Consider the following 19,025-nt stretch of genomic DNA (forward strand, 5'->3'; position numbering starts at 1 on the left):
CCTAGGTAGATACCCAAGAGAAATGAAAACATATGTCCACACAAAAACCTGTACACAAATGTTCAGAGCAACATTATTTATAATAGCCAAAAAGTGGAAACAATCCAAATGTCCACCAACTGATAAATGGATAAACAAAATGTGGCATATCCATACAATGAAATATTATTCAGCCATAAAAAGGAATGAAGTACTGATACATGCTGTAACACTGATGAACTTTGAAAACATTATGCTAAGTGAAAGAAATAAAACACGAAAGGCTACATATTGTATAATTCCACTGATATAAAATGTCCAGAACAGGCAAATCTATAGGAACAGAAGGTAGATTAGTGGTTGCCTAAACAGTATCAACTCGACGGCACCTAACGACAAGCTGGAGGAAGACTTCACCTTGTTTACTCTGAACACGTCATCAGGAAAAATCAATCACTAGGAAAAGAAAACATCATGTTTGGTAAAGTAAAGGGTAAGCAAAAAAGGAGGGAAACCCTCCACGAGATGGACTGACACCACGGCTTCAGCAATGGGTTCAAACATACCAACAATTGTGAGGATGGCACAGGACCAGGTAATATTTCATTCTGTTATAGATGGGGTCACCATGAGTTGGAGCCAACTCAATGGCAACTAACAACAACAACAACAAAAAGCTGGAGGTGGGTGGAGGGAATGAGGAGTGACTGTTAATGGGTATGGGTTTTTTTTTGGGGGGGGTGATAAAAATATTCTAAAACTGACTGTGGTGAGTGTTGTACAACTCTGTGAATAAACTAAAAATCACTTAATACACTTTAAATAGGTGAATGTATGGTATATGAATTATATTTCAATAAAGCTGCTATAAAAATACACAAATGAACCACTCCACAAACAATTCCCTCTTCAAAGAAAAAAAAAATAGAAAATTTTATCCCCTCTTCAATCCACAACAATGTAAATCCAAATGAACACTTAATTGTGCTCATAAGGAACCTGTTCATAGACCAAGAGGCAATCGTTCAAACAGAACAAGGGAATACTGAAGAGTTTAAAGTCAGGAAAGGTGTGCGACAGGGTTGTATCTTTTCACCATACTCATTCAATCTGTATGCTGAGCAAATAACCTGAGAAGCTGGAATATATGAAGAAGAACAAGGCATCAGGATTGGAGGAAGACTCATTAACAACCTGCGGTATACAGATGACACAACCTTGTCTGCTGAAAGTGAAGAGGACTTGAAGCACTTACTGATGAAGATCAAAGACTACAGCCTTCAGTATGGATTACACCTCAACATAAAAAAACAAAATCCTCACAACTGGACCAATAAGCAACATCATGATAAATGGAGAAAATACTGAAGTTGTCAAGGATTTCATTTTACTAAAATCCACAATCAATGCCCAGGGAAGCAGCAGTCAAGAAATTAAACAATGTATTGCAGTGGGCAAATCTGCTGCAAAAGACCATTTTAAAGTGGTAAAAAGCAAAGATGTTACTTTGAGAACTAAGGGGTGCCTGACCCAAGCCATGGTATTTTCAATCACCTCATATGCATTCAAAAGCTGGGCAATGAATAAGGAAGACGGAAGAAGAATTGACGCCTCTGAATTATGATGCTGGCAAAGAATACTGAATATATTATCATGGACTGCCAGAAGAGTGAACAAATCTCTTTTGGAAGAAGTACAGCTAGAATGCTCCTTAGAAGCAAGGATGGTGAGACTTCATCTCACATACTTTAGACATGTTATCAGGAGGGACCAGTCCCTGGAGAAGGACATCATGCTTGGCAGAGGGTCAGTGAAAAAGAGGAAGACCCTCAATGAGATGGAATGACACAGTGGCTGCAACAATGCGCTCAAACACAGCAAATATTGCGAGGGTGACGCAGGACCAGGCACTGTTTTCCTTGTTGTACACAGGGTTGCCATGAGTCTGAACAGACTTGATGGCACCTAATAACATCATCATCATCTAGGCAAGAGAAAATGCCTGAAAGATTGATCTCTTGTTCTCTCTCGCCTTAAAATCCTGTACGTTTTGGCTCCACTTACATGATAACTCATTAAAAAAAGTAACACAACTCCACAGATACTGATGTGAAAAGATGCTCGTTCTCCTAGCTTTCCTCCTATCTCTCTGGCCATTCTTAGTTTATTTTTTGAGCCACTTCCTCTGACAAATCTAAAGTGTCATGTTCCTCAAAGGTCTATGGCATGTCCTCTGTTTCTAAGATCTACCTATCCTTTTAGCCCAGATCTTACTCCTGTATTCCAGACCCCAAATACTCAACTGCTCACTGGACAGGTTCCGAAATCAAATGTTCAAAGTCTTCCAAGTCTTTCAGTGTTCCTTCCCTGTCTTAGTGGATGGCATCACCATCTACCTACTTGAACGGGTCAGAAACCTGGGAGTCATCCTCTACTCTTCAGTCTCTTTCACACCTAGTTAATCATTTAGTCATATACTTCCTGCCTCCTTAAGATCTCTCAAGTCTTTTCCCTTCTCTCCATCTTCACTGTCAATACCAAAGCTCAGACCATCTTTACCTCTTGCTAAATTACAGAGAAGCCTCTTAAGTTGTCTTCCAATGCCAGGACACTCTCCTCTGGCTGCTATGTGATCATTCTAGAATCAATCTAATCATGCCACTCTCCTGCTTAAAATCCATTAATGGTTTCCCATAACGAAGCTGTCTGTGTCTTCTCCGATACACACTCTATAAACATCCTCTCTGACACCAACTGCACATGCAGTTCTTCTGACCCTAACCACCCTGGAGCTAGGTTAGATCTCACAAGTTAAAGGCAGCACAGTCCTCCAGTCTGTCCAAGACCTCAGATGACAGCCGCAAGCTCAGGGGTCCCTGTAACACCCTCACTTCTGACTTGCTAGCTACAAATTCAAAGGTTTCCACTATCCTCTCAAGTTCAATAATTTGCTCCAATGATTCTCAGAACTCAGGAAAGTGCTATACTTAAAGTGTTTATTATAACAAAAAGGATACAAATAAAGAGATGCATCGGGTGAGGTCTAGGAGGGTTCCTGATGTGAAGCTTTCACGTCCAAAGGGACTCATTATCCTCCTGTGTATCAATGTCTTTCACCAACCAGGAAGCTCAGTGAGTTTCAGTGTCAAGTTTTTATGGGAGTTTCATAACACAGGCATGACTGATTGACTGAATCACTGCCCATGAGGCTGAATTCAACCTTCAGTACCCTCCCCTGAGGTTGTGCTGATAGCACATACTGGGTCTTTTTGGCATGGTCAGCACCCACCCAACATAGTCTGCTCATTAACATGAACTCTCAGGCCTAGTCTGGAGCCCTCATGGATAACAGATTCTAATCACTGGGGAAATTCCAAGGGCTTATAGGGAAATTCCAAGAGTTTACAGATTACCTCCCAGGAACCAGTGACAAAGACCAAATTCTTTGGGTAAAGTTAACTGTACACCCCAAAACTACCCTTTCCTAACCTTCTTCCATCCTCCTACCTTTGCCCAACACTGCCCAGTTCCTGGATGTGCCATCTTCCCTCTCAACACCTGGTGTCTACACATTCAGTGCCTCCTACCAGGAAGCTCTCCTGGCTCACTCACATTCCTCTTGGGTGTCTAGTTCAGAGGTCACCTCCTCTGGAAAGCTATCTCAATAAAGACTGAGCTAGGGGTACCTTACCATGTGCTACCAAAACAGCCTGTTTTTAGCTCCATCTCAGCGTTAACCTTACTGTATTGTAACATACTGTATTATAACTGCCAGTTTCCTCTACTCTTCCCTGCCATCTCCAACCACCATGATCACAAAGCTCATTTTAGATATTCCCAAAATGCTAAAAACATTGTAAACATTCAACAGATATTTGTTGAATATTCAAAGTGGCAGTAGTTAAGTGATTAGAAATAAGTTTCTGCAACAAAAAAAGAAAAAAGCTGCTGATGACATGCCATGTTCACACAAATAACCCCTCAACAAAACAGACGATTAAGTGCCTACAATGTGTAAGCATTATACCTGGGATTTTAGGTACATAATCTCACTTAACCCTCACCAGAATCATAAAATAAAAACAGATAACATTAACTGAATGTGTACTAAGTGGCAGGAACTGTGCTATGCACTTTGCATGCGTTATCACACTTAATTTTCACAATGACCCAGTGAGGTAGGTGAGGTTAAGGGAGATCCCCAAGGTCTCATGACTAAGGTAGTAGTCACCAAAAGAGCTGGGTTTGAGACCTAGTAATCTGCCTCCATTTCCAATGAATAGGTCATTGGTCTTGCAAAATTCTATCATGCAATCTCTGGTGACGTTTCTATCACCGAGACCATATTTTTCAACTATTGATCCTTCTTTGTTTCCAACTTTTGCATTCTATTCACCAGTAATTATCAATGCATCCTAAGTGCAAGTTTGATCAATTTCAGACTGCAGAAGTTAATAAAAACTGTCAATTTCTTCATCTTTGGCACCTGTGGTTGGTGCATAAATTTGAGTAATAGTTGTATTAACTCATCTTCCTTGTAGGTGTATGGATATTATCCTATCACTGACAGAGTTGTACTTCAGCACAGATCTTGAATGTTCTTTCTGAGGATGAATGTGACGTCCCTCCTCTTCAATTTGTCATTTCTAGCATAGTAGACCATATAATTGTCTGATTCAAAACAGCAAATATCAGTCCATTTCAGCTCACTAATGCCTAGGATATCGATCTTCAAGCATTCCATTTCATTTTTGACAACTTCCAATTTCCTTGATTCATACTTCTTACATTCAACATTTCAGTTATTAATGGATGTTTGCAGCTGTTTCTTCTCATTTTGAGTTGAAAGCTTTACTCCACCCATGTCATTATGGTCAACTCTACTTTGAGGGGACAGCTCCTCCCTAGTCATATTTTGAGTGTCTTCCAACCTGAGGGGCTCATCTTCTGGCACTATATCAAACAATGTCCCACTGCTACTCATAAGGTTTTCACTGGTCAATTTGGATTACAGTCTGGATTACACTTTAACATGAAGAAAACAAAAATCCTGAAAACCTAGACCAATAGGCAATATCATGATAAATGGAGAAAACACTGAAGTTGTCAAGGATTTCATTTTACTTAGATCCACAATCAATGCTTATAGAAGCAGCAGTCAAGAAATCAAACAACATGTTGCACTGGGCAGATCTGCTACAAAAAACCTCTTTAAGGTATTAAAAAGCAAAGATGTCACTTTGAGGACTTAAGGTGCGCCTGACCCAAGCCATGTTATTTTCAATTACCTCATATGCATGCGAAAGCTGGTAAATCAATAATTTCTTTTATAAGGATCATCACAAAGCTGGTTACTATTAGGCGGAGGTTAACAATTTTCCAAATTGTTGTACCACTACACCATCTCTAACATCAACTACTCCCTCCCTTAGTACTCTCCCTCCTGTCTTTGGGTTCTGTAATTCACTGAAATGTCTCACAGAACTCATGAACCATATCAAGGAAATGGCTCACGCAGTTGTAGAGGCCAGCAAATCCCAAATCCATGGGTCAGGCGTAGGCTTCTCCCAACCCACATGGTTGCAGAGGCTGACGAACCAAAACCAGCAGGTTAGACCACAGGCTGCTAGCTCACAAGCCTTTGGAAGCTGGCAAATCAGGTCAGAAAATAGGCCACCAGACCACAGGGCTGTGGAAGCTAACGAATCCCAGAATCGGCAGGTCAGACAGCAGGCCTCTGGATAAGTTTCAAGAACCAGAGGTCAGATAGTAACAAACCTGATGCAGGATCCAGATGCAGAGAGAGAGAGCCCGGGCAGGGCACCCACATATACACCTTGGATGCAGGCCACACCCCAGGGAAGGGCATAATTTAAGTAAGGGTGGGACTTGAGTTACACCCTCCTGGAAGGCTGTGATTCAAGATACACCCCACACCAATCTCATCTTATTTACATGTAGAGATTAGGATTTACAACACATAAAATGGAGGATAATTACATCAGATCACAAAATGGAAGTCAACCATACAATACTGGGAGGGAATCACGGCATAGCCAAGTTGACACATAACCTCAACCGTCATCAGTTCCATATGCCTCATTTGCATAGTCCCACTCAATCACTGTGTGTGAGTGACAAAGACTATGGCTAGGAGGGCTATATTAAGTAATTCACTGCACCACAGCTGGACAATGAATAAGAAGACCGAAAAAGAATTGATGCCTTTGAATTATGGTGTTGGCGAAGAGTACTGAATATACCATGGACTGTCAGAAGAATGAATAAATCTGTCTTGGAAGAAGTACAGCCAGAATGCTCCTTAGAAGAGAGGATGCCGAGACTTCATCTCATGTACTTTGGACACATTATTAGGAGGAACCAGTCCCTGGAGAAGGACATCGTGCTTGGTAAAGTAGAGGGTCAGAGAAAAAGAGGAAGATCCTTAATGAAATGAGTAGCTGCCAACAATGGGCTCAAACACAGCAATGACTGTAAGGACGGTGCAGGACCAGGCAGTGTTTCATTTTGTTGTGAGTAGGGTTGCTGTGAGTTGGAACTGACTCAACGGCACCTAACAATAACGGTCTGCCTCCAGTGACTGAGCTCTCTATCACTGTACTATACCACCTCTGATGAATATTTAGATCATGGCATTCCGTTTATCACTCTTAGGAGATGACTTAAAGCCACAGGTCTCTTCGGATTTACGGGAAGTTGAGCTGGAGCAATGAAAATAAAAGACAAGAAAAGATACCTCTCTTTATGAGATCATACCCATATCCTTTGCTGACAACACCTAAGACCAGAACCATGAGGCATCTCCTCAGGCCCTTCAAACTTTACAACTCTCCCATTCCTGCTCTTCCTGCTGTGTTTATTACCTTGGCCAAAAGCACTACGAATCCTGAGCCTAAATCTAAGGTGCCATTCCAAATGGTCCCTATCCTGTTCCCTCACCTTTATACCTCATACATTCAATATGCCAATTCTGTTCAACACAGTGCCTGGACTACAACTGTTCCATAAATGTCAGCTACCATTATTGCTACATCTTAAATGTCTCTCATTCCTTTCTTTACACCCACACTGTTCAGCCTCCAAGTAACTAGAAAGCCTTCCAGACCCAAGCAAGATCAAGGCACACAGGCTAAGAGAATGCCTTCTATGAAGACCAGTGGTCAGGCTGCCAGACACTTAACGCCCCAGCTCTTTCAATGAGAACACAAAAAAGCATACCTCAAAGTTGGCTGATAGAGAACTAATAGCAAAATCTAAGCAGCAAACCAAGAATGCACGAAAATGTCAAACACTGGAAGAGAAACTGACTAATGGCACCAATCTCAACAAGTGAGGAAGGGGATGATATTGCTCCCCCAGAGGACATGTGGCAATGTCTGGAGATATTTTTGGTTGTCACAACTGGGAGAGTGCTAGTAGCAGCTAGTGGGGAGAGATCAGGAATGCTGCAAATACTGTACAATGCACAAGACAGCCCCCTACAACAAAGAATTATCCAGCTCAAAAAGTCAATAGTGCGGCTGTTAAGAAATCCTGCAAAAACAAATGTTTTGAGCACCTTCCATATTCAAGCTACCATGTGCAAAATTATTTCTTTCTGGGAAGATGATACAAACTTTCCCAATAAATTAAGCCAAACAGGTTCATAAGACTGTAAGAGGTATCAGTGGAAAAGAGACGGGTAAATGCTAAATGAATAGTTTAGAAAACAAATGCCGTGAGTTCAAAGGAAGGAGAGTACCACAGATGGTGAGGTCTCGTCAGGTCTGCCAGTCCAGAATCCCGGAAGGTAACCAGAATCCACCTGTTATGGATTGAACCGTATCCCTCACATATACGTGTTGTAAATCCTAACCTCTAGCCTGTGGTTATAATCCCATTTGGGAATGGGCTGTCTTTGTTATGTTAATGAGGTAGGATGAGTGTAGGGTGTCTTCAGTCGATCTCTTATGAGCTATAGAAGAGATTAAACAAGCAATAGAGCAAGAAGAGATGGGGGAAGACTAACATCAAGCCACATGGAGATCTCCAAGGAACAAGGAAACAGAAGCTGAAGAGACAAGGGCCTTCCCCCAGAGCTGACAGAGAGAGAAAGCCTTCCCCTAGAGCCGGCGCCCTGAATTCAGCCCTCTAAACTGTGAGAAAATAAATTTGTTTGTTTAAGCTATCCACTTGTAGTATTTCTGTTATAGCAGCGCTAGATAACTAAGACACTACCTTTCCAACCTTACCTGCAACAGATCCCTTCAACCCACCCACTGCTCCTGCCAAGCCATTACAGCAGCTGAGCCAAAGTCCCACCCCTACCGTTAGGGCTGAAAAAAAAACTCACCTACTTCACAAACGCACTGCCCTCCAGCTGAGCAGCATTCCCCCCAGCCCCCCATACACACACAAGGCTAAGGAGGACATGACATCATCTCAACCCAATCAAAAAATCATGGTCCTCTGATTCCTAGAAGAACAAGGTAGTGACAAGATAAAGGCAGAAAATGATTTCAATGGCTCAGGCCTTAAGGCGTTGTCCTCTGCCACCTAAAATCAGTGCTTAGCAGCAGCCAGTCAAAACCCACCTCATTTCCTGTAGTTGCTTGGTAAAAATAGGAAGTGGGGGAGGAAGTTCACAAAGCAGAAACAAAAGTAATCATGGCCTAGCTTCCCGAAGACAAATCACTGAGGAGGGTATCTTTTTAAGGCATCAAAACGGAAGGCAAGCCTGGAGAGCCAAGGCCAGAGGAAAGGAAGTGACACTTGTGGGTCCCACAAGCCTAGATTAATTCTGTGCCTGGGAGACCGCCCTAAAAGGTAAACATGTACAAAACGGGACACTAGCCAATTACACAGACATGGCTTCTAAGGAATTAATACTAAAGCATGTTAATTTGAAAACTCATGCAAAAACTCCTGAAACATTAAAGTCTCATCAGAGTAAAAAATGTTAATGAAAAGGTTTTAAGGAGCCCAAGATTAAACTATTTGTTTTCTAGTCAAGAAGTGACAATTACTCTTAAAACAAAAAGTTACTAAATAACTGATCAGTTGACAGAATCTGAAGGCTATGATACCCTATACTGAGCTATCAAGAAGACAGGGAAAAAATTTCTAAATAAACATTCTGATCAATGCTAGAATGTATTACAGTTAAAATAAAGATGTTTCTCCAAACTCCCTGAGGGACTGAATTGCTGGGCAGAGGGCTGTGGGGACTATGGTCTCGGGGAACATCTAGCTCAAATGGCATAACACAGCTTATAAAGACAATGTTCTACATTCTACCTTGGTGAGTAGCGTCTGGGGTCTTAAAAGCCTGTGAGCGGCCATCTAAGATACTCCACTGGTCTCCTCCCTTCGGGAGCAAGGGAGAAGGAAGAGAACAGGATACAACGAAATGATTAGTCTGAAGGACTAATGGACCACAGCTACCAAGGCCTCCACCAGACTAAGTCCAGTACAGCTAGATGGTGCCCGGCTACCACCACTCACTGCTCTGGCCAGGATCACAACAGAGGGTTCTGCACAGAGCTGGAGAAGGATATAGAACATAATTAACTCACACAAAAAAGACCAGATTTACCGGCCTAAAGGAGACTGGAGAAACCCCGAGAGTATGGCCCCCAGATGCCCTTTTAGCTCAGTGGTGAAGTCATCTCCGAGGTTCACCGTTCAGCTGGGGAGTGGACAGCCCCACAAAACCAAGTGGGACTAATAAGGTACAGCAGTCCAGGGCCAAGGGCCAGAAGGCAGAAGGGGACAGGGAAGCTGGTGATAGGGAACCCAAGGTTGAGTAAGGATAGTGTTGATGTTTTGTGAGGTTGTTAACCATTGTCATAGGGCAACGTGTACTAACCGTTAAATGAGAAACTATTTTGTTCTGTAAGCCTTCATCTAAAGTGACAATAGCAGCACAACTGGAAGAGCGTAGTCGATGTCACTGAACTGTGCATGTAGAAATTTTTGAAATGGTGTATCTTTGGCTATGTATATTTTCACCAAAAAAAGAAAAAGGTTGAGAAGTTAGAGGGTTGACATGTTGTGGGGTTGTTAACCAATGTCATAAAACAATATGTGTACTACTGTTTCATGAGAAACTATTTGCTCTGTAAGCCTTCACCTGAAGTACAATTAAAAAAAAAAAAAAAAACAGCCTTCCCATTATGATTCTCTTCAACTGCCTACTTGAAAAAGTACATATCTGGCAATGGTCCAGACACAAGGAACATAATCAAAATGGTTAACAATTTTTTTAAAAAAAAAAAAGTGGTATCAGGCCTAGGAATGAAAGGTAGAAACAGACGTACGGTAAACGCAGTGGCCTGTGTCAAGGACACTTACTGGCAGCACTGTCTACAAGCTCAACCTGTAAATAATCTGCATGTCCTGCATTAATATAGTTAAATAAATAACACAGGAGCACCTCACAGCCATTTCAAAGATCAAAGAAGTACTACTTTATTTCATCGAGTCTGAGATGCCATCACTATAAACCATATCATTATTTTATGTATGCTAAGAAAGAAAAATCCTGCCAAAAAAAACGACATGACATATCCCAATTTCAGAAGCCCTCAAGGCTCTTCCTGTTTCCGACACCTCCGTCTCAAACAGTTTGCGACCCTTGGGACAAGTTCCTGTGTGCCCTTTTCCCTCATTTCACTTTTTTGTATAAGTTTTCCATATTTAACATTCATTATCTTGACTACCTTTGACCCCTTCAGTTCCCATGAAGCACTGCCTGAACTCCTGCAGCCGGCACGGCCGCTGCTTGTCATCAGCTTTGAATGTCTTCCCTTTCCCATAAAAAGCTGTAAATGCCCCCCAGGCAGATGCTGGACACATCTTCACATTTACTGTAGTGGACAGTACAGGGCCATAACAGTATCGTCAACAAGAATTAATTGTTCTAAGCACTTTACATATATTAGCTTATTTAAGTCTCGCTACAACCCCATGAAGTAGGTACTATTACATCCCCTATCTTCAGGATATACTGAGAGAAAGACAGGTTATGTGATTTACCCAAGATCACATAAGCCTTAACCTATATGCTTCATTCTTTCTCTAAATGACTGCCAGGTACACAGCAGATATTTATCATTTTAAAATGTATGTATTATTTTTTTTTTATTGAAAAAATATTACACATGCCTGCCTGTTGCCTTTGAATCGATTCCTACTTAGAGTGACCCTACAGAACAGAGTTGAATTGCCCTATAGGGTTTCCAAGGCTGTATGCTTTATGAAAGCAGACTGCCACATCTTTCTCCTGCGGAGCAGCTGGTGAGTTCAAACTGCTGACCTTTCAGTCAGCAGCTGAGCACTTAACCACTGCACCACCAGGTCTCCTAATACACATATATAGCGAAAAAAACTCATACCGTACAAAAGGATATTCAAGAAAAAGCTAAGTCTTTGTGTGTATTACCTTATTTAGGTAAAGCTAAGTCTAATAGCCTGGATTTCTGGGGCCTCATCCCAAAAGCAACTGCTGTTACCAGCTTCTTTTCTATCATTCCGGAAATGTCTTTCCTGTGCTTACAAACCTATGTAATGTATATCTACATACCTTTTTCTTTTTTTTTTTGTGAGTCATAAAAGGCTTTTAAATGTACAAAAGACATTGATGGTTACACCTGCAGCATTGTGCAGGCTGAATCAAGAGACAGAGAGAAGTACCAGGTGACATTTGACATGTCATCTCTCCTGCAACAGTAGTACCTACATCACAGGGTTGTTATGAGAACTAAACAGGGTAACAAACACAAAGTACTTAGCACCAAAGCTGCTAGCACAGTGAATCTAAGGACTTAGCATAATACCGGGCATAGCTAGGGCTCAGCAAGTTAGATGTTACTACTGCTTCTTCAAGAAATGGCTCCACTTTCCCTTCCAGTCTCATTTCCCTCTACTCCCTATTCATACCTACCATTAACCCTGAATCTCCTGCAGCTCAAATACACAGTGAAACCTGTCAGAGCCGGAACTCAGTGGGACCGCCTTGTTTTTCTGGGTCTTGCAATATTTCCACCTTTGATAGGGTGCAGTCTTACCATTTTTCTGTTGCTCAGTTTAGTGGAAAATATTTGCATTTTCCTTCTCTGACAGGTTTCTGCCTTACGCAGGTTCCAGCTTTCACAGGTTTTACTGTATCATGCTTGGTCATCAGCACATCTTCATACATGTCATGCCCTGCCTGGAAAGTCCTCTCCCTTACTGGTACTGGACTAACTTTTTCCCATAGTACTCAGCTCAAGAACAGCCTTCTCCAGGAAGTCGTCCCTGACAACTGCAGGCTGGATTCCCTGGATGAGAAGTTTAGGAAAAGCCTGTTTGTCACCACTTCCTACCGTGTGGTTCTCAGCTCTGTCAGTACACCCGGGAGCAAGCATGCTCATGGGCAGTGATTCAGGCTAAGCTCAGAGATGATGGATTAGAGGACCAGTTACTAAATTTATAAATACTCATGAGAGCTAACAGTTACTGAGCACTTACCAGGTGTAAAAAATGGCATGGTGGCAGCATCTGACCTCCTCTGACTTCACAACGGGGAAGGAGAATCAAGACCAACAGCCCAAGGCTGATTCCTATGAGGCAGAGGGCAGGCATGCCTTCACCCTCCAACCTTTTTACCAATTCTGACACCATCCATCCCTCTCACAGCACTGACTACTTCCCTGCTGGGTTAGATAATTCACTGCAATGGCCACACAGAGCTCACAGACAGTACTCAAAATTACGGGGTTTATTAGGGAAGTAACAGATTACAATTCAGGATCAGAAACGATGCAGGATAAAGTTCGTCCATCAGGACAGATTCTTCTCAGGTGTGCCTGCAGGCAGGCCTCTCTCTGGCCCTTGGCCCCTAGGGCCTCTCGGGCTGTCCCCTGGCTCACGCAAGTGTTAAAAAGCTCTGTAGCTTCACCCAGAGGCACCCTACTCCACCAGGAAGCCTCACCCCAAAAGCTCTCAGCTCTCTAGCTCCACAGGTCAGCAAGCCTAACTCCGCCAAGTGCCCAGAAGCACCCCACTCTGGCAACAAGCCTCCTGCCCAAAGGTGCTCAGCTTTCTCGTTCTGTCGGTTGGCAAACCTAGCTCTGCCAAGTGCCCGGAGGCGCTCCAGTCTGTCAGCAAGCCTCCTACCCAAAGCCGCTCAACTTTCTCCCTCCATGGGCCAGGAAGCCCACCGCACCATCTCCGGCTGGTCTCCTGGTTCTGCTGCCTCTGCTGCTGCCATTTGTCTGCTGCTGCTTCTCGCCTGCTCTCACTGTCTCTGGTGTTACAGCTCTGTCTAGGAGGTTCTCAGCATAGGGAGCCTGAGTCCAAAGGATGTACTCCACTCCCAACTCTTCTTTCTTGGTGGTAGGAGGTCCCCACTTTCTGTCCCTAGAATGGCTTATTTTAAGCCTAGAGGGATGGCAAAACTGACCAATCCCCTCATTAGGGTTCCATATACCTAATTTGCATGGTCCCACCTCAACAGGGTGCCACGTACCTTATTTGTATTATTAGCAAGCTGTCCAATTCCCTTGGAGGGCCAGAAGCACCTTACTTGCATAGTCCCACTCAATCATTTGGTGGTTGCATAGTCCCACTCAATCATTTGGTGGGAGTTACAAACACTATGGCTGGAAGGGCCATATTAAGTAATTCACTGCACCACACCAAGTGTCAGGCAGTGTGCTACAAGCCCTCACAACAATACCAGGAGGAAGCTGCTTCCATTATTCCCATTCTACAGATGGGAAAACAGATTGAGCCAGCATCCCAAACCAGGATCTGACCCAGGCAGTCTAGATACAGAGCTCTCAACCACTCATATTCTCTCCTTGGCAAGAAATCTTCATGTGAAGCCATGTTCCATCAGAAGGTATTAGGGGCACAGAAGCAAAGCAAGGGAAAGACCCTCAGGGCTAGAGGTATCAACAGGGACACACCTATCTGTCTGGTAGTGCAGCCCAGCAGAGGACTCCACACAGCTCCTCAGGTCAGAGTCCCCAGAGAGTAATACAGACACACCATATAACACCGATTCCTCTCTTGGATCCCCACTCCCTACCCCATACCATCCCAACACTCTCCTTCTAAAAACACAATCTCTCTTCTGCGGATATAAAATTAAGTTTAAGCTGTCTGGCTACAAACACATTCCAATCATGCCTTCCTGGGGTTATGGCTGGGTCAGTTTGGTTGAATTTAAAGTTTTCCCTGAAATTCTTCAAACTACATTTACAGAATGCCTCTTGGCTCGTATCTTTTCTATAGATAGTTGATTTGTGTAACATTTATTGATTCCATTCTCCAACGATCATTCATTCATTCATTCATTCAACAAATACTTAATGGTTCCTAGAACACTTGTTCTAGGTCCTGGATGAACAAAACAGGCAAGATCTCTGAAACCTAATGGAGCTTACTTGGTGTCTCTCCCTTCTAAGCACTTCAAGATACTTTATGGCAATTGCTTATTTGGCCGTCTCCTCCATCAGCTGTGCCTTTCAGCTCTGTACCCCAAGTCCAGTAACTGGCCCCTACCATAGCATTAACTAAATTCATGAATAAATTCACTAGGTCTCATTTTTCTTATCTAAAGCAGGTCCAGGTTATGTCTGAAGTTCCTTATAACCAAGGCACAAGGTAGGAAGTCTAAATCAAAGTGTAGGGATAGAAGGCAAAGGATAAATACAACTCACATCAAGAAAGAAGATGAGATGTGATATGTCAGCTGGTAAGAACAAGGAGCCCTGGTGAAGCAGTGGTTAAGCATTCGGTTGCTAATCAAAAGATTGATGGTTTGAACCCACCAGCAGCTGCACAGGAGAAAGATGCAGCAGTCTGCTTCCCAAAAGATTTACATCTTTGGAAACCCTATGGGGCTGTTCTATTCTGTCTTATAGGGTCACTATGAGTTGGAATTCAACTCGACAGCAATGGGTTTTGGTTTGGGTAAGAACCATAGAGTCATGAAGGACAGGCCACCTTGGGAAGGGAGGAAGTGCTCCATCAACTGGAGAGAATACAGCCACAGGAACATGTCCAGAGGTCAGCTGGAGGGAGATATAGCAGTCACTTGCAGAAAAGCCTGAGCTGGGGGCACTAAATGGGGGGAAGGGAGGCTGGAGGGGTATGAGGAGGGGAATGAGGTAAGGTAGTTCTCTATCTAGAAGTGACATTACTGGAAGAGTGGGAAGGAGTGTGTATTGGGGAGAGGAAAGGAAAGGAAGGTCTTAGATAATGTCCCCAGGCAGATGTGGCAAGAGAAGCCAGTCACAAAGTACCAAATTTTTATGCAAACAACACGTGAGTTAGGTATACGTTTTTTGCCAACCGCGCAACCCCTTCGTGCAGTTTTCCTAGGTGCTCTGTGCATGTTATATGTGTGGGTGCCTTATTTACGTGGGCGCGTTATTTGTGAAAATTACGGTAAATGACCACAACTCCAAGTCAAGATTTCCAACCAATAAGAGATTCACAACAGCAAAAAAGAGTGGCTCACCATGTCAAATATTTATGGCAAAGGCCAAGGGAAATGGGTAAGCACTGGCCACTACATCTCCCAATTAGGGGACACTCAAGAGGACAATTTTGGTAAAGACAGAGACATCTGAAGCACAGTCCCTGACATGTTCAGCTTTTAGACTGGATGAGGGAAAATCAGGCTCTCTGTGATCTTATATTAAGAGAAAATGGCATCCAGCTTTTTCTCTAACTCCAAGATAAATCAATTCCTTATTCAAACCAACATTCTTTCTCCACCTAGAAAGGTCATCATTTTCAACTAAGAACAAAGTCACAGGAGGGAAAAGGAGAGAGTGGACACGCAATCCATGTGATGCACCAGCCTGATAACTCTCAGATACCATTATTTTCCTACAGATTTGGAAGACCTCCTTGACATAAAGTGCCTGGTGTATTAGGCCTCAGGTTTTCAAAAGAATAAATATTTAGTAAAATTTTCAGCAGAATCATGTGCAAATTGTTTGTTTTTTTTTAAAGAATGTCTAAAATATGCTGTCTTCCAAAAATCCAGAGATAATTTTAGATTGAAAAATCTAGGCTTGCCAAGGGAATCTGAGAACTTTTCTATCTTGGTATCCAATGCTAACCTACCTATTCATGTGCAAAAATAGAGGACGATTAGAATCTCAAATGCCAGACTGAAAAGTTGCCACAACAAACATGAACTCTTCATATGGCATCTACCTTGTCACCAAGAAAACAAATTAAACAGTAATAAACTGTCTAAACTTTTTGCTTTAGAAGATAAAAAACAAAAACATAAAATATTCCATGGATTTGTAAAGGAAAACCATAAAAAAACGATATTGTGAATGGAATTAGTAAATATCTCAGCATACATAAAATCCAAATATCAAAATTTTAAGTATCACCTTAGAAACATACACTTAGAACTTTAGGTCTAAAATACAATTAAAGGGCAGTTACAGTTTCTTTTATGTAACTACTGTTATAGTAGAGTTACAGGTCAACGAAAGTTAGGAAGACCCTCAAGGAGACGGACTGACACAGTGGCTACAACAATGGGCTCAAGCACAGCAGCAACGATTGTGAGGACAGCGCCGGATGGGCCAGTGCTTCGTTCTGTTGTACACAGGGTCCCTATAAGTGGGAACCGACTCTACCTAACAACAACATAGTTTCTTCAGGAGCCCCGATAGCACAACAGATAAGCGCTAGGCTGCTTACCAAAAAGTTGGTATTTGAACCCACTCAGGTGCTCTGCAGGAGAAAAGACCTGGCAATTTGCTTCTGTAAAGATTACAGCCAAGAAAACCCTATGTGGCAGTTCTACTTTGTCACATGGGGTCGCTATGAGTCAGAATCAACTAAACGGCACCCAACAACAACACAGTTTCTTCAATAAAACCTGACTAGGCACCTGGCAGATATTTCACACCTCAAACCAACAATAAATTTTAAGTGAATTAAACAGCTAAAAGTAAAAAAATCAAACCATGACATAATGAGAAGAAAACATGGATGGATTTTTTTTTTTAATAGAACACTGGGATGGAGAAGAATTTTCCAAATATGTCAACTAAGGAAAAACACTATTTAGAATATGTTACCTTTGACCCCATTTGTAAATTTATCCTAAGACAAAAATCAGAAAAATCCTTTTGGTAGCTGTGATGAATTGGAAACAACCTAAATGTTCATCAATAGGGCTTGGTTAAATTATGACATACGATGGTATACTATGAAGTCAATAAAAGTAACAATAGCTATCGCTACTTATTGATATCACCAAAATGTTAGCAGCGGTTGTCTCTGACTGGTCGGCAGGCGGGCGAATTCTCATTTCCTCCCTTACACTTTTTGTGTTATCTTGAGTGTTTTACAAGAAGAATGAATTACTTTTATAATGGGAGATGAGGGGATAAAGGTATTTTCGAATTGGGGTCCCCCACAAAGCTAAGTTTTTATCTGGCCAATTCTGTAAGCAGTATAAACAGAATTCTTATCATGCCAACCAGGCATGCTCTTTCCTTACCCCGCTTGGCGCAAAAAGACACACCCCTGACCCTTCCGCTCGACTCACAGGCGTGGGTCCTTCATCCTCAGCCAGGGTCCTCCCTGGGCCCCTGCGGACCCTCCCCCGGCCTACAGTGTCTGTAGACTCAACAGAGCCGGAAAATCGTGTTCCTTGGCGGCCAGGCGACGAAGGTGCGCACAGCCGGCCGGGCAGCCGCGGGGCGGCGTGAGGGCCGCGTCCCCCGCCAGACCCGGCGGACCCCGGCCTCTCGCCGCCCACAAGCCGCCGTCCCTCGGCGGACCGCGCCGCCGGCTTCCGGGAGCGGGTCCCGGCTCCAGCCCGACCTCCGGGCCTGGCCGTGACGGCCCGAGGAAGCGGCCCCTCGAACCCCGGGCTGACGGATGCGGGTCCTCCCCGCCCGTCCTGCATTCCGCGGGGTCCCCGCCGCGCCCCTCGTCCTGGACACACGTCAGGAGGCCCCTCCGGGCTTCCGTCCGCCCGGCCAGCGCCCTCAGAGCCCGGCGTCCTCCACAGCGGGCGGGCGAGGGGCGGGAGCCCACGGCCCAGCGCCCTGCGGCCCCGAGTGGAGCGGCGCCCCCATAGGCTCATCCCGCCGCCAGCCCAGGCTGCAGCCCACGGCCCACCGCCCACGCCCCTCCGCCTGCGCCCGCCTTAGCCTGCTAGCGCCCGCTCCTCACCTGCGACGCACCCCGGCCCCCAGCGCACCGCCGCGACCTGCTGTGTACACCGGAAGTGACGTCTACGGACCGGCCCCGCCCCTGCCCTAGGCAGACGCCCGGGCGTCCGCGCATCGGGTGGCTCAGAGCACCTCCTCCCTTCGGGCGAGCCGGGTCGGGAGCGGCCCTGAGCTTTCTTCCCCAGGGACGGAGGAGCCTCCACGTGGGGCGGCCAGGGCAGAGGTTGAGGGCAGGCAGCTGGAGCCCGCAGAGCCACCCTTGTCCCCCACGACGGCTTCGCCTCCGGGCAGTAGGGGTCTACTGCATTCTCATGGCTTTATTATTGAAATTAATTACTGAATTATTGAGCGCTTACTAGGTGCCAGGCTCTGACAGGCATTTTCCAAACTAGATAATGCCTTTACACTCACATGGATTTATTCTTGAGTGGTGGAGACCCAATAAAATTAAGTCACAAATCCGTGTGATAATATAGTAGTGCCAGTGGGGACGAGCGGTAGGAAGAGAAAGTGGAAGAGGGAGAGAGAGAGTCCCCTGACCTAGTAGAGGAGAGCAATCAGGGAATTCTTCTCCTAGGAAATGAGCAGGAGTTGAGCTCCTAAAAGGATATTCCAATAGAAGAAACAGCAGGTGTCTTCTACGGCTTTGTGTTCAAGAAACTGGAGTGGTAAGAAGTTGGGAAACTAAAGCGTCTTAAGCAAGGAGTGACTTGACCACCCTGGCGGGTTTAAAGGGTGCAGCATGGAGAAGGACTGGGGAGGGGAGAAGAGTGGTTGTAGAGATCATTTGGGAGGCTACTGCCATAGTTCAGGCAAAGCAAATGGTGATCCAGATTT

General features: G+C 44.1%; 2 protein-coding genes across 3 annotated transcripts in view; both read right to left on the reverse strand.

The window, feature by feature from the left end:
• GARRE1 (granule associated Rac and RHOG effector 1) overlaps positions 1–18,238 on the reverse strand; it is a 98,946-nt gene extending 80,708 nt beyond the window's left edge. The window contains exon 1 of one of the 2 annotated variants that reach the window (XM_023726937.1): positions 18,190–18,238. The gene's annotated coding sequence lies outside the window, so the exon portion shown is untranslated. The remainder of the gene's footprint in view (positions 1–18,189) is intronic. The other variant, XM_023726939.1, reaches the window with a different exon arrangement.
• LSM14A (LSM14A mRNA processing body assembly factor) overlaps positions 18,164–19,025 on the reverse strand; it is a 78,279-nt gene continuing 77,417 nt past the window's right edge. The window contains exon 10 of the mRNA XM_023726783.1: positions 18,164–18,503. Coding sequence (XP_023582551.1) covers positions 18,164–18,503 — 340 coding nt within the window. The remainder of the gene's footprint in view (positions 18,504–19,025) is intronic.

This window comes from Trichechus manatus, unplaced genomic scaffold (genome assembly GCF_000243295.1).
Source record: "Trichechus manatus latirostris isolate Lorelei unplaced genomic scaffold, TriManLat1.0 scaffold00014, whole genome shotgun sequence".
Lineage (NCBI taxonomy): Eukaryota > Metazoa > Chordata > Mammalia > Sirenia > Trichechidae > Trichechus > Trichechus manatus.